This window comes from Chiroxiphia lanceolata, chromosome 4 (assembly GCF_009829145.1).
Source record: "Chiroxiphia lanceolata isolate bChiLan1 chromosome 4, bChiLan1.pri, whole genome shotgun sequence".
NCBI lineage: Eukaryota > Metazoa > Chordata > Aves > Passeriformes > Pipridae > Chiroxiphia > Chiroxiphia lanceolata.
The window spans coordinates 41,521,681-41,549,400 of NC_045640.1; the positions used below are offsets into that span (position 1 = coordinate 41,521,681).

At 37.0% G+C, this 27,720-nt stretch overlaps 1 protein-coding gene and 1 long non-coding RNA gene across 8 annotated transcripts in view; one reads left to right on the top strand and one right to left on the bottom strand.

Annotated features, from left to right (window-relative positions):
* MARCHF1 (membrane associated ring-CH-type finger 1) overlaps nucleotides 1-27,720 on the top strand; it is a 228,733-nt gene that overhangs the window by 195,224 nt on the left and 5,789 nt on the right. For all 7 annotated transcript variants that reach the window (XM_032686037.1, XM_032686030.1, XM_032686036.1 and 4 more), the window contains 2 exons: nucleotides 10,577-10,757; nucleotides 27,213-27,360. In XM_032686037.1, the coding sequence (XP_032541928.1) occupies nucleotides 10,577-10,757; nucleotides 27,213-27,360 (329 nt within the window). The remainder of the gene's footprint in view (nucleotides 1-10,576; nucleotides 10,758-27,212; nucleotides 27,361-27,720) is intronic.
* LOC116785881 lies at nucleotides 228-10,666 on the bottom strand. Its single transcript, XR_004356758.1, has 3 exons — nucleotides 10,556-10,666; nucleotides 2,451-2,501; nucleotides 228-801 (listed from the first exon to the last, which is right to left on the bottom strand). It is a non-coding gene; the product is annotated as an uncharacterized LOC116785881 (long non-coding RNA).

Genomic DNA, 27,720 nt, shown 5'->3' on the forward strand with positions numbered 1-27,720 from the left:
TATATCAGGAACAGACCGCTGGCTTGGGACCTCTTCACCTTATGGAAATGCAAAGAAACAGCAACAGTGGTAACCGTATTACTTGAAATGTATATGCAGTATGATGTAGAGGTGTGCACAGATAACTACTTCAAAAACTTCAGAGTTGTCTTAAATTTCTGAACCACCAAGCCTGCACATATTGAAGATCCAATGTAGTACACACAGGACATGTATAACAGGTCATTTAATAATTATTAAGAATCTAAGCTACCTAAAACCTGAAAAAAATATTCAGCATGGGTCTTTATATGGGCTTCACTGTACAGTGTTATATATATATATATATATTAAAGTTTTGTAATATCTATAAATAGATAGATATTAAAGTTTTGTAATTGTCTCATGTAGATTAATCCTAACTGTTGCCCAAGTCACCAAACTTTGACTTTGCTTTGAGATGAAAAGTGGACTTGTCTTTTATCTGTCTTCTTGACCCATTGAATTTTATTATAATTATTCAGGCACTGTTTGTCAGGCTTTTTTTTCAAGGATGAACCTTTTGGGTGTGCATGCAGACTTTTCAGGCAGACATGTTTAACTGAGGAAAGTTGAAAGCTTTTGACAAGTGTGTGCCCCCAGGCTCACTATCAGTGGAGATGATAGTGGAGATGACTTGAACAACCAGTGTTAATATGGTTGTTTAGGCAGCATTACTACCAATTCAGTATAGGCTGTAGTTTCTGGTTTTCAGAACAGGTCATTGCACCTAATTGATTCATGATCTGTGGTAAGTTTTTCTTCAAATTCATGATCTCGCATCTGAAACAAACGAACAAAAAAGAATAATTACATGTCAATGTAGTTGAGCACAGAGACACCATTTTTCTGCATGAGAAATAGAAAAAGGTCAGAGGACTTGTGATGTTTATTCTAAGGCTGGATTAGCATAGCTGGTTGTGATGTGGAAAATTTGTTTTCATCCTAGCTGTTCATATCTTCTAGAGGTATGACAACACTGGGTGAGAGGAATGGCCCTCACCTAAGTGGGATTGTGTGGAAATAGCAGAGAAACAGGGATCTTAAACATATCTTGGTGCCAGTTATTTTGTCTTTAAGTTTTTGGAGAGACTTTTTTTCCCCTTTATTTCCTCAGTGTCAGTTGTTGACAGTGGAACACTACTGTAAGCAGTTTCTTCAATCTGCATTTAGCAACATGAGCAGGAATGTGGTAGGACACACCCAATTCCAGCTTAAGCACATTAGTCAGATATAGTAGCATGGCACAATATATTCTTCAGCTAGTCTAAAGTAAGCCCCTTAGTCGCTTCATGTGCAACATTTGCCCTTCTACTGTCACTGTTTCTTTGTTTTCAAAGTGATGAAACAATGTCATGGCATCAATAATGGTCTTTACAATCTCTTCCCTGAACTACTGATTTCTTCTGGAATCCATTAAAAGGCAAGGTTTCTGCTTCTGAGATTAGGGACAACATAAATTCTGCTGATGCTGAGTTGTTTTGGCACATAATTATATTTTATTTTTTTTTAAGATTCACAGGATAGGCTTTCTAAATCATACAGTTGGATACCCCTTTTCCTAAATTGCTCTGTGTCTGAGATTTTCTTCATATATACTTTATGCTGGAATTTGCGATGTGGCTTGAGGCACAGCCTCAGAAATAGCTTTCTTTCGTGTGCGTGTGGATAATCTCCCTGAAGGGAACAGCTATGTGTGAGACATGATAAAGTGAATGGATTGTGAGGATTTAGTCCCATGGATTTTCACATGGGAATTACTAAGGAAAGAAAATTGGTTAGTTGCTATTACCACTAGTGCATCATAAGTGCTTTGTGTTTTGACTCTGAATTAATCTTAATGGTGATCTTATGGGAGAGCTGAAAGATATTTTCTGTTTGACTAGTTGGGCTTCTGGTGTAAAATAATTTTGTAGTACTGATTCAGTCATTTCAGCAAAACCACATGCACTTAAATAAGGCAGAGTTTCTCACTTTGAAAAAAATGCTTATTGGAAGTCGATTTTTGATTTTGTTGAACTCTCTGAATCACTGTTTATGCAGTCAGGTAATAGCAGGCCCTCATTTGAGAAGTAACTAGAAGAGTACAGCATGCCAGAAGACAGGTAGAGATGGGGAGAAGAAATAAAGAAGATGATATTGATTTATGAGATCTGCAGAATCTATTTCAAGTATAATTTTCAAAACTTAGTTATTAAAAGCTAGTGTGCAAATTTAAAGGCCATTAAAAACTTTGGAAAAGAGTAAAATGGGCATTTCTATATGCTAACGCAATCACAGATAGGAAGAAATAGTGTATATTGCACATGACAAGAATCAATATGATTATGTAGTTTCTCTCTGGGAAATCAAGTGTTGTAACAGGTTTTTTTTTTCATAATGTTAATTAGTAGAACCTGCAAAAAAATAGTATCTTACATGAAAATACTTACATTCTGAAATATTCAGGTAGAGGAGTGCTCACACAATCAACAGACAGAAAGCTGCTTGGGAGGAAACAAGTCCTTGAGTTAAAAAAGAGAAAGTTGAACAGTTGATAGATATATTTATAGGTTTAAATTCTACCACTGATATTTAACACTCATTTAAAGTACTTATACTGAAACCATGATGTTGGATCCAGTGAATAAACAGTAGTGCAGAATATGTAGACTTGAAATACCAACCAGAGCCCTCTAAAATCCCTGTAAACTGGAAAATGCTCTACTTCCAGCCTTTAGTGTTTGGCTGAAGAGGGTTTCTGACCTGTTTCTCCCTGGGATGTTAGTGCATACCTTCTGGTCTCAGGATGACAGGTTCATTAGGAGCTAAGTCTCTGAATCTTGTCCTGTTCTCCTCACCCCTTCCTTCCAAAGAGCTGGGGCTGCTGCTTACTTTCCCATTTAGAGCCTTATTTTTGCAAGGTGACTTTTTGATAGGAATCTCCCGCTTCTTGAGGAATACCCTCCTCTGTATGATGCTCTGGTTGTTCATTAGTCTTTGAAGCAATATGAAATTCTGGTTATACAGTCTCTTTTGGAAGCTCTCCATGATTCACAAGGATGCAAGGAGAGCCAAAGCAAGGCAAGCATATCTTTGTTGTGGTTAGACTCATTTATCTGGGAGACAACTGAGTCCTAGCTTCTGCTTCTTTCTCTCAAAACCTATTATTTTTTTTAATGCAAACAGGTGAAATGGCACCACTTCCCACTAGAAAGCAAGGGTGAGAGGATACCCTTGGTTCTAAGGGTCCCATCACTAAATACTTAAAACTTGCATATTTTCTATATGGAGTTTAGTTCCTTAAAGCTTTGACTTTTTCATTAGCTGAGTGGGAGGAAATCTATATCTTAAGATGCAGTTTCTAGTTCTTTGAACTTTTTCAGTGCAGTTAATGTTGTCAGACACATATCTTGAGTGGCACTGACAGGGCATCTGAGGAGCACTTACTTGTAACTCTTCAGGCAGTTAGATATCCTATTTATCACATATAATGGGAGATTAATAGAAGGACAAGAAATGTTGACAAAATAAAATATTTAGTGTGCTTTTGCTAATGTTGTTTGCTTTTGGGTCTCATACAAATTCATATCACTTTTGCAGAAATGAAGAGAAAGCTTTCCCTGGGCCATTATGAAATTCCACTAGTGTGGTGCAACATTTCGAAAATGTGTTTTCCTCTAGTCAGGTAAAGACAGCGGACTGTATGGCATAATAGAAGGGCAGGAGTGACAGGAAAGATCTATACAAATTGATTACATTTGGTATGGAGAATTAATGTGCTTCATTTACACTGTGTTTAAATGGAGAGTAAGACCAATTTGTCATTTAGATTACTTTGTGATTTAAAAGTGCAAAGAATGGAAATGAGATTTAAAAAAAAAAAAGCTGGTAAAATGAAAGCAAGAGAAACATGGCACACTGTAACCTATTGCAGGCTGAACATATTCAGTGAATTTAACTTTTTTTTCCAATTGATAAATTATGCATGAGCAGAGTTTGATGTTTTTGTGAATTCTCTTTATGAATGACAATTACTTGCTGGGAGTTTTTAATAAAGATGTTTGCTTTCATTTTAGGTTCTAACTATTTAAAAGCACTGTAAGCAGTTTATAAATTGGCAAAAGAGAAAATGACCTTTTTTGGACAGGAGAATCGTTTTCCTAAGAAAAAATCAGACAGTAGTGATAGCAGTTTTGTGCATCCTTTTGCAATCCTGTGGAATTGGTTCCTTTTGGTCCAATTAAGATAACCTAGAAGCTCATGGTATTTCATGCTTGAAGCTAATAATCCTCACAGCCAAAAATCAAATCCAGGGATTCACTTGCTCCAACATTTTTCAGCTCTGCTGTTTCTTTCTGACTCAGCTCCCTTTAGCAATAGTGAGATATAGTGACCCACTGAACAGGATAAGAATTTTTCTTGCATAATCATTATGAGTCCATGTGTGCTTTCCAGTGAAGGGTAAGATTTAACTGCCTTTTCAATAATTTCTCACTAAAAATATTTCTGGAATAGGCATTATCTTCCTTGAGCATATTTATATGGAGAAAATATTTCCCTCTTTTATTAGGGAGATCTGTTAAAAGTTCAAAAGCATTTATCTTCTACTGGTGTACTTCCATCCTCAGGAAGATGACAGTATGGGTATTGGGCATCTGCATCTGCATTAATTTAGAAGTTGCATCACAATTTGTGTGAACATGCCGCAGGCTGTAGCTCCTCCTAATTTTGAGAAAAGGGGCCTCCATTAGTGCTTTAGCTCAGATAAAAAGCCTGCTTTTGAAGCACATCTGATCATCATTACTTTTACCATGGTGTAGACCATGCTGAGGATTGGTCTCAGGGTTCGCCAACTGTGTTCCCTTTGAGTGAAAGTAAACTGCAAGGTGTATTCCTAGTCCAACCTAAAATCAGCATCAAATCAAAGCAACGTACACCAAGATATGTCTGGGGTAGTTACCCCAGGTTTCAGCACTAGCTGGTTTTTTTTCAACAGATTTGCTACATTTTCACTGCAATGCTTATTAGCATGGACGTAGCTGTACACTACCCAGGATTATTAAAGAACAATACAGTTTTTACATCATTACATCATTTATAGCCCTTAAGCATTATTGTATATCATTATCAGTATGCCCAGGCCCCCATCTGCACTTCTATTTTTTAAAGTCACAGAGGCATTCCCCTAGGTTGTACATTTGTTTATGAGGGTGAAATTTGACTTCGTGTATTTTTAGGGAAGTCTGTAAAAGCTATCTGTGCTATGCTACGATAGCTAAACCCCTTGTCTATGTGTGATGGCCAAAAATCCTTGAAAATTTTATCAGGTATTCAAATGCAGTGCCAATTGAAAATATAGGATCCACAGAAAGCGTTCTGGTGATGCAGAATTCCTGCAAACACTTTTCTACCAGCGCTGCTCCTAGTGACAAGGTTACTAATGTGGCTTGAAGTGGAAACGGGGACATGCCGATTGATTCTTATCTTTAATCACTTTCCTTTGACAGTAGTCATCTATGGAATGATACAGATACTGTCATAGAAGAGCATTTGCCAGCTGGGTCGGAGTAGAGCACTAAGTCTCACAGTGCACACAGGCCTCCTGCAGAATAAGTGTTTTCTACTTCACTACAGAGGCAGCGAGATCAGTCTGTTTTCTTAGTTACTGAAGAGTCAGGTGGACTAGTGAAAGACAAGTTAGGGAAACTGCTATTTTTGCAATAGGGTTAGAGATTAGCAGCTATTCCCTTTAATGAGAGTAAAACTGTTAACTGCATGTAAAGAAAAATCTGTTCGAATCTACCTGTATCTCTTGGAAAAAGCAGCTTAGATGATAATGATCTAGACCTCAATTTTGGTTGCTATGATTTTGCCAGAATAAATCACTGTTAGGAAAACCTGAAAGTTTACCATGTGAACTCCTTGTTTCATACTGATTTTATTTAAGATTTTAAACTGAGATTATGTAAGAAATGTTTATATGGAAAAAAACCCCAACTTAATTTGATGAGAAGTGAAGGACAGTCATTCAAGATAGCTCTTGCTGGTTTTCTGAAAATAGGCTGAAATCCAATGAGCATATGAACGCCTACAACTTCAGACTTGTTTCATACTTACCTTTCTGCCTTCTATCTTTTACAATGAACAGGGCCATGGGAAACATGGGAAGATAGTTCATAGTCATGGAATTAAAGACAGTATGACAATACCACATTCTGAGGATGCCTCACTTCTGAGGGCTTTGTTTATCTGCATCTCATTGTTTTAATGAGACAAGAAATTCCTTTTGTTTATATATGTGTGGTGGCAATATGCCATTTAGTGAAAGAGATGCTATGCCTTAAACTACTGGCAACTTTACTTACTAATTTGCATGGTCATTAGGCTACAAAGTTTAATATGTCATACACAGTTTCTCAATCAAGCATTGCATTTACAGTAAGCTTTTCAGCATCATTTGAATGTGCTTTAAATTCAGTTATATTTTGAACAAAAATAAATACTGAAAAATTATTCTAAAATGTTCACAGTAAACTTCTTTAACTTTCTATTTTTACATACATTGTTCTCTAAAAGTTTTTTAAGTTGAAGTATTTGAACTATTCTGTTTCTGTTTGAGGTGTTGTTTTGGTTGGGAGAGTTTTGTAGGGAACATACAAGAGCTCTGCAACAGTTTTTATATGAATTATATCAATTCATAAATTCATAAAACACTGAAATGTGTTTTCGGTTTTAGCAATTTTTATTTTTTTTCCTGAAAAATATTTTTCTTAATTTGTTGCAATGTATGTGAACCTGCTGCTTAAGAACATCCTTTAAAGAATTTTTGTGGATTTTTTTTCGTCTGATATATGCACACTGTTGGCACTAATTTCTCTGTTTGGTACATCTGTGTGCTGAAGGTTGTAGAAACAATTCTCTGCTAGAAAAATCTGTGCTGGGTAATTAAAATATTGGCATATAAAGCAAAAACTTAAACATAAGGATGTCAGCACTGTTAGAGTATTATTTCATAAAGTTTCACAGTAAGCTTTACTTAAAGAAATATAGATATTCTGTGATCTCAGTGTATAGGGATATGTCTGTAGGTGTATATTATACACATACACACATAAAATTTTGTTTATCTGAGTTGGAAGATCAGCTAATGGATCATATATCCTGTGTTGTCTGGTGTACACATGATTTATAGAGCAAAAGCTCCTTTGGAGACTTGTGCTCATCTTTTCCTCTGGAAAAGCAAGGATGTTCATAGAGAGGAATCTTTAAAGCATTAAGCTGTCAAACCTAAAAAAAAAAAAGAAAAAATTTATGCAGGCTGAGGCTCAATTTGTGAATATAAAGGACTTTAAACTGAAAGGTCAAATAGCTGATTTCCTTCCCCTCCATTTCCAGATGGTCAAAAGTACTGGTTTATAATGAAGGTCATTTATCTACTAAAGGACTAGAAAGTTGAGACAAGCTGAGTATGTACAGTCTGTAGGTGTGTCTGAGCAACTGAAACTGCAGCTTTAAGCATGATCAGTGCTGTACTAGAACTTGTAAATTATATATTTTTTCTTTATTGTAGAGAGTGTTTTATGTTTTTTCCATTCAACTATTTTCTAAAGTATGCAAGCAAATTTTACTGTCAGAATAAGTTCAGCCCTGTAAATAGTCAATCTGATGCATGAAAGTTTCAAACAGTTATGATCATTTGACAATTGGAAACCAGAATGGAAGTTCTCTGCCTCCTACTTGGTTTAGATATGATTCAGGTAAGTCTGTGCTTTGTATCTCTACCTCTGTTCTGTTTGCACAACAAATTTCTCAAAACCATTATTTACAATTTATTTTCTATAATTTGTGGTATTTATGATGTATATTGTAGATGAATACAGCAAAGGGCAAAGACACGCAAAATTGTGATGTGGTACTAATGGCTGAGGCAGAAAGTACAAGTTATCTGGTCCAAGGCTTTAGAAGATGTTTAAACATTTAGCCAAGACTCTGTTACCATAGCTGTCAGAAACCCATATATTTTTAGACTGTCATTCTGAGTTTAGGTAGCACAAATTTCTTTTAAGCTAATTTCTTCTGGTTAAACAAATAATAAAGAGCTAAATTGCACCAAAGAGACCAAAGAGCATTCAAGCTAATGAAAACCATGCCTTTGGTCATTTTCTCTGGACTTTAATTCCTGTTGAAGTTTGTTTTAATTCCAGTTACATATTTCATGGTTAAAAAGCTAGAAGAGGCCATTAGATTATTTAGTCTAAGCTTCTGTATAATGTAAGTTCTTAGTGTCACCCTGTTATTTATACATTTAGCTTTTAACTTCTGTCCAAGGAAAGCATAAATGGAATGCATAATGCATATAGTGTTTTTCTGTGGAAGTATTTGGACTAAAGATTACTTCTATTAGTTTCAAATTTGCAGTGTCACTTTATTGAAGATCCCAGTGGAGTTTTAGGCTTGTATTTTTAGTTCTGAAAATAGTTTTAAACAATCTTGGCAGTAGTAGAAATAAAGGCTTTTGGGTACATAGCTTAGTTGTCTAATTTCTAAATAGTTTAAATGCTAAGGCTGTAAAATAAATTATGTATAACTTGAATTTAAATGAACAAAGAATACTGGGTTTCCTTTGGGGAATAGCTTTAATTTAAAAAGAAAGTAATGTTTTCTGTGTAACTCTCAGCTGGGAATACATTTGTTAGAAAAATAACTATTCGGTGTTTTGAAAATTCTGTTTGGCTTAAGCTAGAGGCTCAATAAGAAATCTCCATATAGGAGAACTAAGCTACTGATGCATGTAGCTTGGCTGGATTAGTAAAGACAAGTCTGCAAATTGAGTTCTTGTAAAATTTGTCTCAAAGAATGAGCATGTGTAAGAAGAAAATTGTGGGTATTTTTCTTCTCCCCTCCATTGCCATGGGATATGAAATCCTCTACAAGCACCATTGTAGACAATGAAACCTGGCTTTAGTGGACCAGGTTTCCAAAGCTTCATTTATTTGTTGGATTTTTTTGTTCTCTTTACATATCCAGCAAAGCAGCTTTGTTCTGCTTTCATGTTATCATAGATTCATTTTCTCATGGCTCGGAGCTACACTATGGAAGAATAGTGAAGATCTCAGTTTTGATTCATAGATCTTTCATGTAGACACTGGAATTTCCTTCTCCCCTGCTTGTAGACTTGGCAGCCTCAGAGCTTTCCAGGAGGTCTTTGCAGAGCTGCCTCCTGACATACACCAGGAGCTCCTGTGCTAGGAAGAAGGTCACCCGTCTTCCCTAACCTGACCAGTAGGAAGACAATCTCATCACAGGGCTCTCCCACCCCTTTTCTTACTCTAGGAGTGGTGCAGTCACAGTTTTCTCTGTAAAAGGGTGAGTTATTCCTCAGACATGTTCAGGCGCTTCTGCCTGTGTCTTGTCTGAGGGAACCATTCCTAAGTGTCTAAGGTCTAAGTTTCATTTGTGTGATACCAGGATCTGTGCTGTTACTGCTACTTCTCTATTTTGAAAGAACTCAGGCTTCAGCTTTTTTTTTTTTTTTTCTCTTGCATGCTACTTTAACACTTCAGGCACTGATCAGGGCTTGGGTGCTTTGGTGCTTTGGTGTGTTTTTCTGGGTTGAGGATGGGAGGGAGTTACTCTTTGTTGAAGTGAACCTCCTTAATTTCAGGTGTTTGATTAAGCCTTCTGCTCACCATAGAGCTTTCTCTGCCTTCACAGAGATGCTTACCTGTAAAGCTCCCATTGGTTTCAATGGGTGAATATTTTCCTGATATGATCAGGAGACTGTTTGGAAAGAGAATAAGATCAGCAGGACATTTGGACAGGTGTCAGAGAAGAAAAACATCAGATTATGATTTTAGAACACTCATTACTTTATGCAACATGAAAACCACAACATGAAAAGCTCTGTATCCCATCATAAGGTAAAACTGTTCTGGGACCAACCTCTATCTTAGCGTCTGCTTACAGCTGTAGTTTTTGTTTTCCAGATAGTACAGCTGTGTGCTTCAAAGGGACAGTGAAGAATGAAAAAAACAACTGTGACTTTTTAACACCTGCCTCCTAAAAAGCGTGTGCATGTGTGTATACACTGTGTCATATGCATGACTCCAGAGTACTTAAAACTGCTCTCTGATTCTTTTAACTGTGTAACTCCAGAGGTTTCCTAGGAACTTCTTATATTTATCATGCTTGATATTTTCAGCTTGGATTAGATTTGTCTACCTTTGAGGATTTGATTGGCATTGCTTTACAGACCAAGAACTATTCTGCTCTTAGAAAGAGCTCTGGTATTTGTCTCAAAGATTTTGCCATGCGTAAAAGGGAAAACCAGTGTTATTTCTATTGATTCACCTTCAGACCACATAGCAAATTCAAAGAGAAATAACTAAGTGAAGAGAAATTATGAAATGGCAGAAAGGAACAAGGAATATGTTCCTGGGCCTCAATCTGAAAGGTCATACACCTGGCATCTTTTGAATGTCAAGTCTGAAGATGAGAAAGCAGTGTAAATAAACCAAGGCCTTTGCATTGCTGGTTGGTGAGTTCCCTCACTCACTCTTGCTATCCTTCCTGTCAGGATCTGTCACTGTGAGGGCGATGATGAAAGTCCCCTCATCACACCATGTCGCTGCACAGGGACCCTGCGCTTTGTTCATCAGGCCTGCCTGCACCAGTGGATTAAGAGCTCGGACACGCGCTGTTGTGAACTCTGCAAGTATGACTTCATAATGGAGACCAAGCTCAAACCTCTTCGGAAGGTATGGTGCTTTTGAATTTAATTATTCTCAAGTGTCAGATGTCCAGAATGGCCGTGTAAAGTTACCAGCACAATTAAAGAAATATCTGCCTGTCAAAAATGGCTTTGTTTTTGCTGTTGTTAATGATTTTATTCTTACATTTAAGTTAGTTAATTTACAGCAGCAGAGGATTTGACTAAAGACTCTCTTTCATCACACATACAATATAAATGCACAAATAATAGTTTTTTTGTTCTATAATTTTTATCTTCGGCTTTTTGTTATTGGTTTATCTGCCTATTTTTAAGCCTGAAAGAAATCTTTTCACATTTTGCTCCTGGATAACGAAGGCGAGTTCACCCAGTAATTTTTACATTGAGCCAGTAACTTCTAGTTGAGAATGATGCTTATACCAATGTGGAGTCTGCAGTTATGAAGTAACACAGTCAATTCAGCTGCATCTGTTGTAACTGTTACACTCCCGGGCAAATTAATCACTCGTACATTAAAATTAGTTAATGGAATCTAAAATAAAGGGTGACCTTGCATCCTGAATGTCAGATGTATGTTATCTGCACTCATCTGTTTTCTAGGATAAATCAACATTATGCTACACAGGCTGTCAATACAGGGAAGGTAAAGGGTTTGTTAAACATATGTGGGCTCTGTTTTCTTTGGAATGGATCATTTATCTTCTAATTTTTATTTTAAAATGCTCTCATATTGGAGTTTTGTTGCATCTTTGAAGTTTGAGTCAATCCAGAACTGGGCAAGTTTTGATTTAAAATAAATTTCTGTGTGAGAGCCCTTGAAAAACATGTAGAAACTATTACTTATGACTAGCATATGCATGCACAGTAGTGTTTCTATGGCAAAAGACATCTTGGTTTTGTCAGCCTTGCACGGGTAGCAGCAGTTCAGAGAAATGATAGCACATGGAATTCCTTCACATTTCCCATCCAGAAAAATTTTCTACTAAGTCCCTGATGATAAACAACTTCTGAAGAAAGAATTGAAGCTGATTTGAAAAACAAAGCTTGTGATAGGAAATAAAACAGTTCTCAAATGCCAGGTAGATCTGACTAGGTAGGCTGGGAATCGAAACAGATGTAAATAGACAAAAAGATGGCTAAAAACTTAATTATATTGACTTGGGTTTTAGTAATTGCAGATAAATTTTAACTAATGTGACAGAAAAGAGATAATTGTTTAAAAAACCCTACCTGTTGCATATCTTTGGGGGATTCTTTTTGTATATATGTTTCTATTTTCAACCTAAATTGCTTAAACCTTTCATCTAACAAGTACTCTCACAGCAACTACTTTTCTTAAGAGAATACACAGATAGCAGTGTTTTTAACAAAAGCCTTTTCCTGGTTATGTTAGATAATACAGCATCTTTTAAAAAGATAAACAAAATTTATAGCTACCAAGGAGAAAAGGAATGGAAAATGTGCATAACTTGAAGTAGGCACTTTTAGTTCTGTGTGTTGTCATTTCCACCTCTCCCTTTTTTTTTAATTGAAAGAAACTAATGGAGAGACTTAGTAATGTAATTCCTGCAAGTCTGTAATTTCTTAATTGAATGATTGCCACCTTATTCAGCTTATCATTGGTTCTCAGGTATGTTTTATATTTCTGACACAGGAAAGATTAGCCTTTTCTTTCAGGCAGGATATTTTTTTTTCTGCTCAAAGCGGTGCTGAAATGTAGTTTATCTGTCTGGCAGTATATGCTGGCAACATTCCTCCCTTCAAGTGCAGTGCTAACAAATATTTGACTTGTGTAGTATGGACCCAGCATCTAATTATAGATCCTTTCTTATAAGTGACACTCATTTCAGAAACCAAAACCAAGGTTTCCAAGGTGTGTGCACTGTCATCACCACCGTTCAAAGATTTGTGAAACACTAAAGAGTTTATGAGAAGCTGTTTTGCAAACCAAGCATTTTGACAGCTGCAGTAAAGACAAGGCAAGGGAGGAAAGAATGATCATGAGACCTACCATGTGAGTAGAGCTGACTGCTAACTTTTCACCCAAGCATCTTTTATAAAAATCACTGAAAGTGCTTTTTTTGGTCAAAACCTATATATTTTGCAAAAGTGGAAAGTTCCAATGAAACACTGTCAAATTTCTTGGAAGGTTTTACACAGCCCAAAACCTCGACTGTGCAGCATTCCCTGGTAGTCTGTGTTTTCAGAAGATTTGCAGAAAGGGTGGTTACCAGAGACCAAAGTGCTATGGGAGAGGCAGCCCTTAACACCAAAAAGCTCTCCACAATCCTGTCTCCTTGATGCAGGATCTGAAAAGCACTACAGACTCTAGGATTTCCAGACCTTGAAAGCTTTGGGTTTTGCAAAGGGTTGACTCTGTAGTAGACCTCGAGAGCCTTCAGTCTCCAGCACTAAGTCTGGCCTGGCAGCAGCAAATCAAAATTTCCAAATGCCTGGTATTCTTTGGTCATAATGGCAGGGGCATTATGAGCAGTTATATCTGAAAACAATTCAATTCTTGTCAACTTTTTTGCATGCTGAGTGGAAATGGCCAAGTTGACCAAAAATTTATTAATTTTGCTAATGAGCTTTGAGGAATTCTGAAAACAGATTTCATTTCAATGCTTCCTAAACAAAGACCATAGATTTTGTTTCAAGGGAGGAGTACCTATTCAATTCCATAAGAAACTAATTTATTAAAAAAATAAAAAGGAAATTATTTCCCCTAAAGTGAAAGTTTCCAACCAGCTCCAGATGATGGCATTTCTATGGCCATTAGACCTGGATTTGAAGTGACATTCTACAAGTGGAAGGGTTGTATCTCTCAACCAGTTCTGATTATTTTATTTTTACTCTCTCATCACTCATGGTATGAGTTTCTAAAATTTGGTTCATGGCTGTGCATTGTTTCATTATGATGAATTTTATCATAATACCTTTCTAACATGCCTACTTGTGGTCTCCTGAGGAGAAAAAATTACAGACCACCGAACTTAATTACAGGTATCTATAATTTTGCTTTTTGCAGTATCACAAAAGCATGATTTAAATTTAAAACAATTTGATTCAGTAGTGAAAGACAATCTTTATTTATGCCTTAGCCTTTCATGCACCCTCAACATTTTATAACAAATTTTTTGTCAAAGTCTAAGGCTTTATAGCAGAATCACATTGGAATATCATGTCATACAACTGTTAGCATGCATAAGTGACAGTATGGAGCATACTAAGTTAACATAAATTAAGATAATCGCTATTAAATCAGTAGGTTTGTGCCAATGTGCAACAAGTATTTAATTAGAGAATCCCAGAAAGCACCAGACATCAAATAAAACTTAGTTTAATCATTTTAGTGAGTCTTTGCATTAAAGTAATCCTATTAAGCATTGATCAACAGGCATTGCAAGTGTTTCATATATGTGAGTAGGTCTAATGACTCGGCTCAATATAAATTTAGAGATTAAATATTAAGCATTGCTCAGTGTGTCTGGTTTATTTCTCATGGTCTCTGTTACAGCTGTCTGTGGTTATAAATAATACAGTTGCATTTGTAGCTTTACCTCAGCATTTGCAATCCATAATGCAGAATTTATAAAGTGACTTTATTGTGGAAGGAATTAGTGGCAAGAAGCTTGTGTGAGTTCCTCGTTGAACTCTCTCAGGTAGTAGCTTCACCTGGAGGAAACCGCTTCTTCTTTAAAAGGATGTAATCCTGGTATATTAGCACCTACATTTCATATCTCTTGAATTTGGTTTAAAGCGTAGTAGAAGCAGGAATTGAATGGAAATACTGTAGGTATGAAATGGATTAAAGTGTCAAAAGGACCTTAAAATGCAGAAATGTCTTCAAATGGAGATTTCTCAACAGTGTCTCACTATACTTCAAAATACTTTTCATATTTAAATTCTGCTATCTGTTTGAGATGTCTGGTATCTGATGTTTTGCTTTCATGCATTATCACAACAGATTATTCTGTGGTGTTGGAGATGAGTATTTTGTCTTCCAATTTTATTTTTGAAATTATTCACAAATAATGTCTTATTTATGTGAGGCATAAACAATACTGCACATTGTTACCATGTGGTTGCTCTTGGTCATTAAGGAAGACCAAGTCAATTTTTTGTTTAGGGCATTATGTACCAGTTGAGGTTAATTTTCTTTCTGATAAAAAGGGTATCTGAATGCATTCCTTTTAAAAATAGAAAATTGGGAATTTTCTTTTAGAACAGAGTGATATGTTTCTGTTAAATTAAACAGAAGCAATCCCAAATGCTGATAATGAAAGGAACTTGATCTTATTTATTTTGAATATCTTTTAAATGTTTACTCCTCTTCTATTCCGTATTTGCCTATGTACTGAAAATATTATACAAGGTCCCTCTCTTGAGTTTTACACCCTTGAACTCTGTGCAACTTCGTGTATATCCAGCTACTGTTATTAGAGAAGGACGGAATGCTTTCTGTCTGCTTGATATAATTTATTTTATAAATAAACAAGAGTGATAAAATATGCAGGCCAACTTTAACTGTCATGCAAGATTCAAAGATTCATGTCTCACTTGAGGATACATGTTTCACGGCTGCCCAGAAGAGGGTATTTAGGCCCTGGAGAGAAGTTAGGGAACAGGCTGGCACAAATTTCCATACAAAATAAAAGTCAGTTCAAGCTTATCAGTGCCCCTTTGTGGTCGGACTAGTGATAAAATCAGTTTGGGAAAGATTTCAACTGTTTGATATAATGCTGATTTAACTGCTAGATCAAAAGCAAATATTTAATAGTTTAAAGATACTCTGTTGCAAGATCATTGGATCAGCAGGAGCTATGTAACCAATTCAAAGGTAGGGTTTGAGCCAACAGACAACTTGTGGCTAATGCCCAGCTGTAAGGCAGAGATTCAGCAATTCTGCAGGCTCCTTAAAAAAAATGTGAATCATCTATGGAAGCAACAGAAGAAAATTAGAATGTTGCTTTGATCTATGATAGACAAAAGGAAAGTCTAAAGTGAATCTCTAAGTCCCATTTCACTCCCAGACTTCATGTATCACTAGGGATACATCACTTCTGCTCCCCCCTATTGGAGTTATCACTTCATAGGGTGCCTTTTTTTACAAAACAGTTGTCACCCGCACTAATCTAAAGTCAGTTGTTAAATCTCTTACCTAATGTGTGAGAGAGACAGAGTCATCTCTCTTCTCTGTGCTCAACACAGTTTTATAGAAAGAGTAAATATTGAAAAATATGACTGGAGGAATTGATTCATAATGGGATGCTTTGTGGATAAATTTTCTTTTTATAAAATCTGGTAGCATGTATGAAAAATTCATGACAGCAAAATACGTTAAGGGTGTTGTTTTATTTTTGGTTCAGTTTGCGTTTACATTCCTTATTTAAGAGTATGATGATCACTGCCAAAAGTTATATAGCCTGCAGAGAAATGTGCTATGAAATCAAAAGTGGTCATCATTAGAAACTGCTTCTCTTGACAGAGTAGACTCTATAAGCCAGAAGCAACCTGCAGAGTCTCCCAGGAGAAACAAAAACAAACAAGAAAACCAACCAACCAAACCCCAAACTCTGAGCAGTCATTACCGTATTGCTTGCTGTTTGATTCTTATTGCCCTGTGCTGTGAAGTATGAACCATCTGGCTTTTTCATCTGTTTTCTGACAAGGCTTATGATAAGAAGTGATAACAAATATTGCATAGGTCTGGTATCATTGACTTGCTGCGGAATTAGTTCCCTTTCAACCCAATTTGGTGTGTACTTTGCACTCCTTAATATAGAAGAAGATCCTACATTTCCTTTTGATTTCTGATGCAGCTACACCTGCTCTGGTGATTATCTTTCTTCCAGTAAACTGTCTCAAAACATCAGTAGCCTCAAATAATTTCTTGCAATATGTAGGGTCAGACAATTCACCCGTATGCACAAAGGCACAAAGCTATTACTTTCTCATTGGCTGTCAGTCATTATAGAGAATAACTTTGGGCTCAAGGGAGAATGTGTATATTAAAGCTTTTAAAGTAAAAATGATTTCATAGCATTTATATCTGATTGTGATGCCTTGCGGATGCAAGGGGCTGCTTTGTTCAGACAGTTGCATTCTTAATTTTTGAGAGTATTAATATATTACTGCTAATTTATCAGTATATAGAGAGCATGCTGTAGTTCGCAGAATAATTTTGTCTTGCATTTTGTGCCACAACAAGAATACTAGTTCTTAGCTTTTTCATAGTGGTAGAATTTGTGCTAGCTTGTCATCTCTGTATGTCTTTCTCTTCCATTCAAAACACAGCTTTATTCACACAGCTGTTCCAGTTCCCATGGACTTCTGACAAGAAATTCTTGTGCCTCCTACCTTGAAACCATCATAACATAACTTTAGGCTTTCTAAAAGCCTTCTAACCATGATACTTTGCTGGGGCACCCCCAGTGCAGCAGATCCTTCCTGGAAGTGGAATGAGATGTTTTTTACTGTCATTGCTTTGAACTTGCATTCTTTAAGAAGCAAATGAAAAATCTTATACCAGAAAATTAAATGAAAACTATGTCCTCTTCTAATTAGTTGCTAGTACCCAAATTGGCTTCTTCTGCTCATAGCATTTACAGAAATCAAGGGAATTCAGGAGATTGTTTAGGTCTGGGTATTAGCAGAGTTATCCACTATTTCACAGAGCCATGAACATGAGCTCTGGGAGGTACAAATCTTCTGTGCTTTCTCAGGCTGAAGTAAACAGTTTGATCTGAGCTATTTTACAGACGCAACTTGCATCAAAAGATTGAATTTCCATTTTAGTTAGAGAGTCCTACACTATCCTGCAGTTCATTAGCCTCTCGTTTTTTAAGAACTAGGGGTCTCCTTTTCATTTTTTTTGTTTCAGCCCTTTCAGTGTTTGGTTTTACAGCTTGACCTCATCAATAATTATAACCAAGGAGGGACTGGGTAGCCAAAGCATTGAAATTAATTAAGAGAATCTCTTGATACTGGCTTTGCAACTAAAGAAAATGTGAATGGATTGGTACCCTGGCACACAATGCATAGCTAGTAATATGAAATTTAAAGAGCATAATCAACCCAAACAGTGACCTAAACCAGTCATTTTTATTCATGCAGTTTTGTACAAATGCCGTTCTTACTGTTTAATTTTGAAGTTAGTAATTTTACCAGCTCCAATGGGAGTGGGCTGCTATTCATGATCTGATTAATGTATATCATTATGTGTCACGTAACTAACACATACAATTTTACAGTTGCTATTTGCCTCAAATTTATTTTGCCTGGGACCCATTGATGTGAGAATGATCTGCTCACAGGCTGATTCTTGCTTGTTGGTGGAATGAATGCATGCTAAAAATGGCTTCTCTTTAACACAGTGATGTTCTCTTGAACACAGAAATTTCAGTAATTGATCTAAATTATGTACAAATGGGATAATTATGAGTTTATTCGGGGGTTTTTTGTAAATTTTTTTGTTAATTTAATTTTATTCCTGTAGCATTTTATTAAAATTACTTGGAAAAAAAAGGAATTTTTCCCCAGAAATTATTCAAGTCTTTATTCATCTGCTCCAACTTGTATGTGTCAAAATTGGAACATATGGTATTAGTTGGAGGTTTTTCAGAATTAATAGCTTCCCTCAGGTCTTTACCAGACCACTAGGCTGTAGTTTTGTGTTAATCACTGTAGCTTTCCTCAGCACAAATTTCCTCTGTTTTGTTTTCATTTAGTTGCATCAAAAGAATCTCTCTCGTGGGAAAATTAAAAGACAGAAAAGGTAACTGTAGCTATTCAACTATGGGAAGTCAGTAATCTTGCTAAAGCCACATTTATAGATAATTAATAGTGTCAACTCCTTTTTTTAGTCTTTGTTTCATGCAATTCAGATGTGTATATACTGTATATATAACTGCAAAAATAGGTATGTCTAGGTATTTTTGAACAACAATGTATTTAAAAATAACAGGTTTTTGGTATACAAACACATTTAAACCAAGCCATGTCTTTGTAACAATTCAGACGAATTCTCAGCAGGCTAGACAATTTGACATTGAGGAAATTAAACAGTGTGATGAATACTGCAGAGAAGGCAATTGAAGCAAAGACTTTCTAACAAAACTGTGATCATATATTGTGACTATGTTTTAGCTGCCTAAAACAGCAGATCTTCAGAGAAACTTCAGTTGGACAGGACTGAAGGATTAAAGGAAATGGAGAGGTGTACAAGACTATGTAATGGAATCTTTGGCTCCAGCATGTTGCTGTATCCATCTTGCACTCTAATTTTTCTCCTTTTCCTATTTCTACCATGCTATCCCAGTCTTTATGCTACATTCATCACACCATTTGAGAACAAAATACGCTCAAATGTGCAAAGGGAACCCATCTTACTTGGTTTTCAAAGACAGACTCAGGCACAGACTGTTGGGGGATGGTTTTTTATGGCGACTGTAGTGGAGGAAGGACTTGTGATTGCTTTGACCACGGCACAATCCGTCTGAAATCCTCCACTGAGCATGTGTCATGGCTGCTTTTGTACTGTCTATTGAATACATACTGCAAAATGCAGCACCTCTCCCTGCTTTGGTTGGAAAGTGAAATCTCAGCACAACTGCCCTTGCAGCAAAATTATGGTCTGTGCTCATGTGGTATGGCAGTCAGATTGATTGATTCTTTTTTTCATGGTTTTCTTTGTGTGTGTGCGTGTGTAAGTTGTTGTTTGAGAACTGGACTGAGATTTAAAGGCATTTGCTAATTAGTGACTGGAGGAAATGTCATGCCTTCAATTAGATGTGTTGCTCTTTCAGAAATACAGAGTAGACAGAGGCGGGTGTCAACTAGCTGCAAAGCGAATAAAAGTGACAAACTAGATCTTTTTTGATAGAATGATGGTAGAAATACTGTAGGGAGAGCTGACAACAGTAGCATCTGTTTCTTTTCTTGACTAACTGTGATAAAAGTTAGTGGAGACATCGATTCTGTCCTGGTTTTCCTTGTTTCTTTATAGGTTGCCCACATGTCACTTCTTTTTTGTTTTGAGTAATAAAGGCATATGCCTGAAGTAAATCTTTCTAGAGCTCTTGATATGTGCCTCTTTTTCTTAGTACCAGACATAGTTTTGCATTCTGGTGATAGTTCAGTCCTGATCAGTGGTTTAATGTTTTACCTGCAGTTTATCTCTCAAGATTATCTTTTTAGATAAGGTAGCTGAAGCTTACTATGCTAGAAGATAATCTTTTTCTTAAATATCTTACAAGGCAAGCAAAGAAAAAGCAATTTTAAAAGAGAAGTTCATGATAGTACTGAAGACTCTATTGAACAAAAAATTGGTTAATGTTTTTTCAGTATTCAAAGAGGATGCTTGGAAAATAAACACTGTGTCAAGTACTTCTGCATTCTATATATTGATGTGAAACAATTTCTAGCTGACGGGAACTAGAAAGAGACGCCCAATATGGAGACATTATGCTGTAACTGTTTGCCATGGGGTTTCTTGCATGTCTCTCTGAAGCATCTGGTGTTGACCTCTATCCAAGACAGAGCATTGGATGAGAGGGACATAATGTCTGGCTATTCCTATATTTCCAAAGCATAGCATTTTTTTTGTTGTTTAGTCTATGTTGGGATGATTAGGATGCAGGCACTGAAGTTCTTTTAGTTGGTAAATGACAAGTGTTCTCAATATTACTTCATATTGCGAAACCAGCTACTTCATTTTAGAAATTAGATTCTTAAATTACTTAATTTTTATACTTTTTAATTTCTCAACTTCTATTTTACGCTTTTAAGGGTTTGCGAATTGATGTCATCCACAGCTAAAAACTGTATGTTTGTGAAGAGTGCATGCTGATTATATCACTTAAGTCCAGTGGTTTTAACTGTCCCTTAAAAAAAATTAGTGTGCGGTCTTGATTTTGATAAAACTGAATAATTAGTTCTTTGCAGATGATAATCTTAAGATTTTTATCAAAGTGAGATTTTTCATTATGTATTTCTTTTATTACTGTAGATATGCATATTGCACATAAAAGTGAATTAAATTGTGTGACTTAGAAATGCACTGGTTCAGTTTTAAATTTTAATAGGTGTTTTAAATACATCACAGACATTCATTTGAATTCCAGCCAGCTCTGTTTAGTGTCTCCTAGGGACAGAAATAGTTTTTAGGTAAACTTCGGACAGGTTTGCCAGAGAATGATTTGTACTAGCTCATCCAATGAGCTAATCAGATCAAGGTAAGGTTGTGCATAGATAGAGCCATATGATGCACCATGTGACATGGGATTTTTAAAATTTATTTTATTTCCTTGTTCAGTGATAAATGTAGCAGGGGTCTAATTATGGCCTTCTATTCTTGATCCTTACAAGAGTTTCATCTCTGGGATATATCTTTTGACAAAAGACAATGACAAATATGTTTTCTCTATTTTCTGTAAACCTGCTCAGTTATTCCTCTCTGAATGTGCTCTGAGATGTGTTTGGGAAAAGAACACAGCATAGGTGTTTTTATAGCCCAAACCCTTTTCTTGTCAGCCATGAGACCTGGCACATTCTGTTGGACTGTCTGAGGGGCACTTCTCATCTTGTAGCAGGATGTGGTAAGGTGTGTCTTGACCTTCTTTAAAATGCAGTGCCTCGGGTACAGGCTGTAACCACATGTTGTTTAGATGGCAGAGTGGCCCAGAATGCTTTTATTCAAATAACACAGTTTGAATTCTCATCTCTTATGAGTACTTCAAATCTGAACAAGGCTATTTTATTCTCCCAACATGTGCAGAGCCCTGTTGTCCTTTATTACTATTATTTCTTCCTCTTCCACCCACTGCACAAATTCCATTCCCACAAACTACCATGGCAGCTGCTTTCCTCCAGCTGGTAGGTTGATAGCAGTGAACAGTTCACTGTGGAGCCTCAGCCCTTTAGTACTGCAACAAGTGACCAGAAAACACCCTCCCTAAGATAAATAACTCTGAGCTATATGTTCAGACTGTTGACATATTTTCAGTGCTCAGCTCACTTCAGCATACACTGCTCCATTTAATTTTCCAAAGTGCTGGCTAGATTCTTTGGATCTGGTTTCAGATAAGAAAGATCTTTTTGTGTGTGTTTTTAGTCTATGTGCAGAGGGAAGTTTCTACAACAGTCTCTGGTTAATAATTTTAGCCTTTATTTTGCAGGAGTAATTACTTCAAGATAGAGGTTGGCTCAAACTATTTCTTTAGATTGTTGAAAGAATTCAGAAAATGTTGCATGACTACTACTACTAGGTGAGAGCAGAAGGAAGTCCTTCCAGCTGTGGGTGCTGTTTACATTACATACATAGTCATTTTTTTGCTAAATGATGGATAAGGAGAAAAATGTCAGAACAGAAAAAATATTTAATATTAGCTATGTCATACCCATACCAGATTCCCCTGTCAGACCTCCTTACATGCAATTTTTAAAAACAGGGTTCCTGAAAATACCCAGGAGTTAAAAGTCCAACCATGCACAGCATGTTGCAAAGCAGCCCATTAACTTCACCTTCAATATTTGGCATCCTCAGTGCTGAGCACCTGCAGGAGAAAGAGACCTTCAGTTGTAGAGTTGTGAATCTGCAAACCTGCAGTGGTTCTGCAGTTGCTTCACGAAATCTTGTCTAGACAAAAATTTGTGGCCAGTGTGACAGAAGATAACCAGCAGCAGGAGGCAACATGTGGACACAAAGTGGTGTATGGGGGCAGGCAGGCAGTAAATCTACAATGTGGAAGTGAGGAAAAGAAACCCAAGCAGCAGAGTTTGCACAGTGCCATTGTGAGGTGTGGGAACAGCTTTTGTGTGAGCAGTGTGAAGCTTTTTTGTGAGCAGTGTGAAACTTTCGGTTCTGCATTGGGCCATCATGAAACCACTTTGCAGAAAGCTTAATGTATGGAAGGGAATTAAAATTGCAAATTTGTTTCTGTTAAGAGAGGCTGTGTTGGAATTCAGGATATGAAGCAGCATACCCATACTCATAGGCAATGTTTTCAGAAGATACTAAAAAATATCCATATTTATTTGTTGCATATTGGTTAATCAAGCTTTTATTAGAAGTGACATAGAAGGAGGCAAATTGTGATCCTTTAAAATAAATATCAGGGATTTTCTCAAACTACATTACAGGAAAGGGAAGTGGCTGGCTACATATGATTTAGAAGTTCCCTGTATGTTATTAGGTTTTTTTTCTTTTCAATTTTTTTTATTTCCCCAGAAGACTCATGACTACATTTTGTAATTATAAGAGTGGGTTATGAAATCAGTAACTGTTCTCTTGAAGTTTCTGAGTGACATAATTTTTAAGAAACAAAAGAAAAACCCGAGGTAGAAACCAAGAACAAGGTACAGTTTTACAGCTGCCACTTTCAGGATTATTCCAAACCTCTCAGGCAGTAAAGTATAGGAATTCAGACTGAGGTGCACATCGTGTTTTAGAAGTAGCTGTAAGTAGTAGCTGGGGTGGGAGGTGTGTTTCTGATCACATTTACAATCCAGCTTCTTTCCTTTGGCAGTTCATTCTGGCTTCTTGGTAGGAACCTCTGAGGCAGGCAGACAGTGTGCTACCACCCTCCAGTGGTTTGCAGAGCACAGCGCAAGTGTCATGTTCGGAAAGCTTATTCGGAAAATAAAAAGGGGGCTGAGGATATTCCAAGCTTTCTGCTGGGGATACATATTGTTACACTTTGGATTTGTTTGGTGACTTGTGTCAAAAGTCTTTTCATTGTTGTTAGATGTTACAAAGTGTTTTAGCACACCTGTTCTGTGAAGCCTAATGATAGTCCTGCGATTGCTTGCATTTGCAGGACCTTAAACCATCTGCATCTGTGATGATTTCCAGTCAATGCTGGTACTGCTGCCAGATTAACAAATCTGTGGGTGGTGACAATTGGATGTACAGCAGTGAAGGGATGCTTCCTAGGGGGTTGTGCAAAAACTAGTTTGTCTATCAGTTTAGTGACTCAGTAATTTGCAAATTATTATAAATGTCTCCTCTGGCTGTTAGTCTTCCATTTCTTTCTCTCCTTACAGTCTCTGGAGCACCTTAGGAGTATTAACATGTAAGTTTCAAAAAAAAAATTGCATCTGTGTACTTACTTTTCTGTTATTTTTCTGTTCTTGGTGGCATCTTATATTCTGTGCATGACATGTTACAGTGTCATCAAGCTGATGGTTGCATTTTTCCTAGATCACTGATGAAGATAACAAAACATAATGCAATTTATTTTTGTCTTACTATCATGAATGTGGAAAGCCATGAGAACTGCATAAGCTCCTATAGACAGCAGGGATGAATTTATCAGTGGTTAAGGAGGCATTAAAGCGCTGTGTGACATGAAAGGTAGCACCTGCCAAACTTCCCCACTCAACTTCAGGCTGTATCAAGTCCTGGGCTGTAAAAATTTTCAATACGAGGCTATTGAAAAAGTCCTAAAATAGTGAATTGCACTTTTCTGCTCCAAGACAACATAAATTGCTGGATCATCTACTAACATTACTCATTTAGTACAGAGTGACAGGAGTCACACAGTACTCTCTGTTCAGCCAATCTAAAATATGTGAGTAGGACAGGAAAGTTATGTCAGCTACCACTGGGATCACCAGGAGTACAACACAAAGTTTAATTGTATTTCCCCTTCTGAGTTCAGCTCATCACGACTGTACTTGAGAGAACTGGGACTGCAGCTAGGGCAGGACAAAACCAAAGCACAGCTTTGGGACACACTACGAGCTGTTAAATGCTCCCGTATGAGACAGAGTATCTCCTTGGACCTTTTTCCTTTCTTGTATCCCAATCTGGGAGTACAAGGTACTCTGCAGTGTCTTCCAGTATCATAACCATGATGGTGGCCTCTTCCAGTCTCTGCCAGCCAGCTTATTTCTGGGGTGGTAATGTGTGTGTGGATAGAATACCCAGGCAGGCAGGCAGGCAGGCAGGGTGTCTTGTGGGAGAAGAAAAGGGGCCAGTTAGAGGAAGCAGAGTCCAGTAGGCCTTGGCTTGCTTTCTGGCTAGGTTTGATCATGGGATGTTAGCAAAAAGGCCTGCTTTAGCCCTTTTCTGCTAGCTCCCTCTCCTCATATACTTTCTTGTAAATCTTAGTAGAAGTTTGTGAGCTTGTTCCTTTACTTACCTGTCCTGCTTGTTGGTCATTTGGTTTTGTCTGGTTTTCTTCCACCTGCAAAATGTTTACATTTAGACTCATAGGACCAGCAATTGTTTTTGACTGGGCATTCAGGTCAACACTTTGAGGCTTTTGAGTTTGTTAGAGCATAAAATGGCTGCAATGAGACTGCACATATAACTGACAATGAAAATCTTGCACAGAATCTTCTCTCCAGTATACCAGAAAGTGTAGCATCACGGTTGAGATGACAGAAAAGTTCTGTTTAAGAACAATTCATTTTTCTTTATATTCAGTGTTGATCAAAGCATCTACAGGTAAGTGAGGGGCTAAGGTAAAACCCTTTCTTCCATCTGGACAAAGACAACTCTTTCTTTGGAAAGAGTCTTTTGCAAGACTTGCATTGAACTTTCACTGCAGAAAGGATGAAAGTCTCCAGGTCAAATGCAGTGTAACCTGATGACTGTAATAATATAAGACTGTGATAATAATGCCTCAGACTTTCTGGCTGGCCACTGAATATTACCTACATGAACTACAATGAATATAAGGTGTTGAGGTTTTATTAAAAAAAAATAATTTAATTCTCCTATTTTTTCAGACTGCCATACAAACCCCTGCAAGTTTTCACTCCTAAGTCAATGTATCAGAAATTGAAATGACGTCTCAGCTGATAAATAAACTGATAGCTCTGACTCTTTGTATATTACGTAGGAAATGCTTCCATTTTTCTAAGCAGTTAAGCCTTGTGATCATTAAGTGTGATCAGCAGGTCAGGAGAGGTGATTCTGCCCCTCTAGTCTGCTCTCATGACACCACACCTGCAGTGCTGCATCCAGCTGTGGGGTCCCTAGGACATGCTGGAGTGAGTTCAGAAGAAAGCCACAAAAAAAATCATCAGAGGTCCTTCCAACTCAAAATATTTTATTATTCGTTAAATTTTGGCAAGGAAAGAACCTAGGAAAGGTTCTAGAGACTATGTTTTGAGGCAAGAGCTCAGGCACATGCAAGCTTCAACTGCCATTAAAAACCGAAATTTGTTTGTCCTGGTATGTCCTGCTCTAAAACCAGTAGCAGGAAGAAGTATTTCTGAGAGTTATTTTTTGTAGTGACATGGCATTTACCCCCTCAGCTTTACTGCAGCTGTGCTCCTTCGAAACGTGACCTGACAGCAAAAAGTGTTCTGAATAGAATGGCCATATTGGTTCAGGTGAAAGGCTGACCATGTAGCTTAGATGCCATCTCCAACCATAAAGAATTTAGGAAAATTTGTTTTTTTCTCAGAAACAACATTTAAAAACAAACAAACCAAGTAAACAGCTGGCAAAACCCAAAACAATACAAAAACCTAAACAAGGAAAACAAAGCTAAACTCGTGCCTTCAAAGTACATGTATGGCACCTCAGTGCTCTGCAGTGGCCAGGGTTTCTGTCCCAGCCTTAACCGCTAAGGCTGGGCACTGATCTGAGCACAGCTCTGGTGTTCCCAGGGCCGCAGGGAGGTGGCACTCGTGTCTCGTGCTTTGTACTGGTTCCCCTCCTCAGACGCTAGTCTCCGATTCAGAGATTTTTCACTGGAATTGGGGCATTTTGCTTTTAAATGCCGTATTCTTCCATCTGTTTTCAAAGGCAAACGTTTTAGTAGAGAAGAATTTTGTTTTGAAGAAGTGCTAAAAAAAAAAATTATGTCCTCACAAGCAAGATTAGAAAATATTGCCTCAAGAGTTGCACTGTTCAAATGTAGGGAATAGCCTATTTAATCTTAAAATAGCCTTAAACTAAGATAGGATCTAGTACCATAATTCAGAAACATATGCTTGGAAGATTCTCCTTGCATCATTGAGGCTGAGTGCTATCATGTACGATTATTTCCACATAATCATCTTTTCAAGTTTATTGAATTTAATCCTCAATGGGGTTGCATTTCCTGTGCTTTTATGGGAAGACTGTTACATAACTGCATTCCTCGAATTTTAATAAGTACTACAAACTAATGTTTGGGCTTTTCTTGTCTCATCACCAGAAGCGCAAATTTAAAATAAGTATTCATCTTTTTACCTGTTTATTAACATGTTATGGCTGTACTGCAGTGAAATTACTTTAGATATCATTCACAAGCAGACAGAAATAGAACTCTTCATTCCTCCGAATCTGTGAAAATGAGATGATTGTGAATTTTACAGTGACAATGCACATAGTCCTGTAATGTGTATTACCAAAATAAAAGGATTTGTTAATTTTATTACTGCTTGGGTTTTTGGCAAAAAGAGCCAGAATAGTCTAGTCAGTTTGTTGCAAAATTTTACAGGTCTGATTTTTTTAACTCCTTTTTTTTAATTATTATTTCAGTGGGAGAAACTACAGATGACAACAAGTGAGAGGAGGAAAATAGTGTGTTCAGTCACATTCCACGTAATTGCAATTACCTGTGTTGTTTGGTCATTGTATGTTTTAATTGACAGAACCGCTGAAGAAATTAAACAAGGCAATGATAATGGTAAGTGTCTTTTACTTTCTTTGGTGTTGTTGATAATGCAGTGGCTGGCTTTGCAAGGCAGCTATATAACCAGTCACACTCTATTCTTAAATAACAGCTCACAGACAAATGGCTACATCAAATGCTTTAATGCAGAAGTTCTGAATGCATCAGCATTAAAAGCTTATGTTATGCCCCTGCAGAGAGAACTCTACTTTGTTTAATCATTACAAGAGCTTAACTAGCCTGCTGGTTCTTGCTAGGTTAATCTCCTATTATGTAGGTATTTCTAAAGCTCAGGCAAAGCGATGAGTCAAGTTCAAACAGCTCGGTGCAAGTTCAGGTCATTAAAATAGCAATTTATTTATATTACTCCCTTGA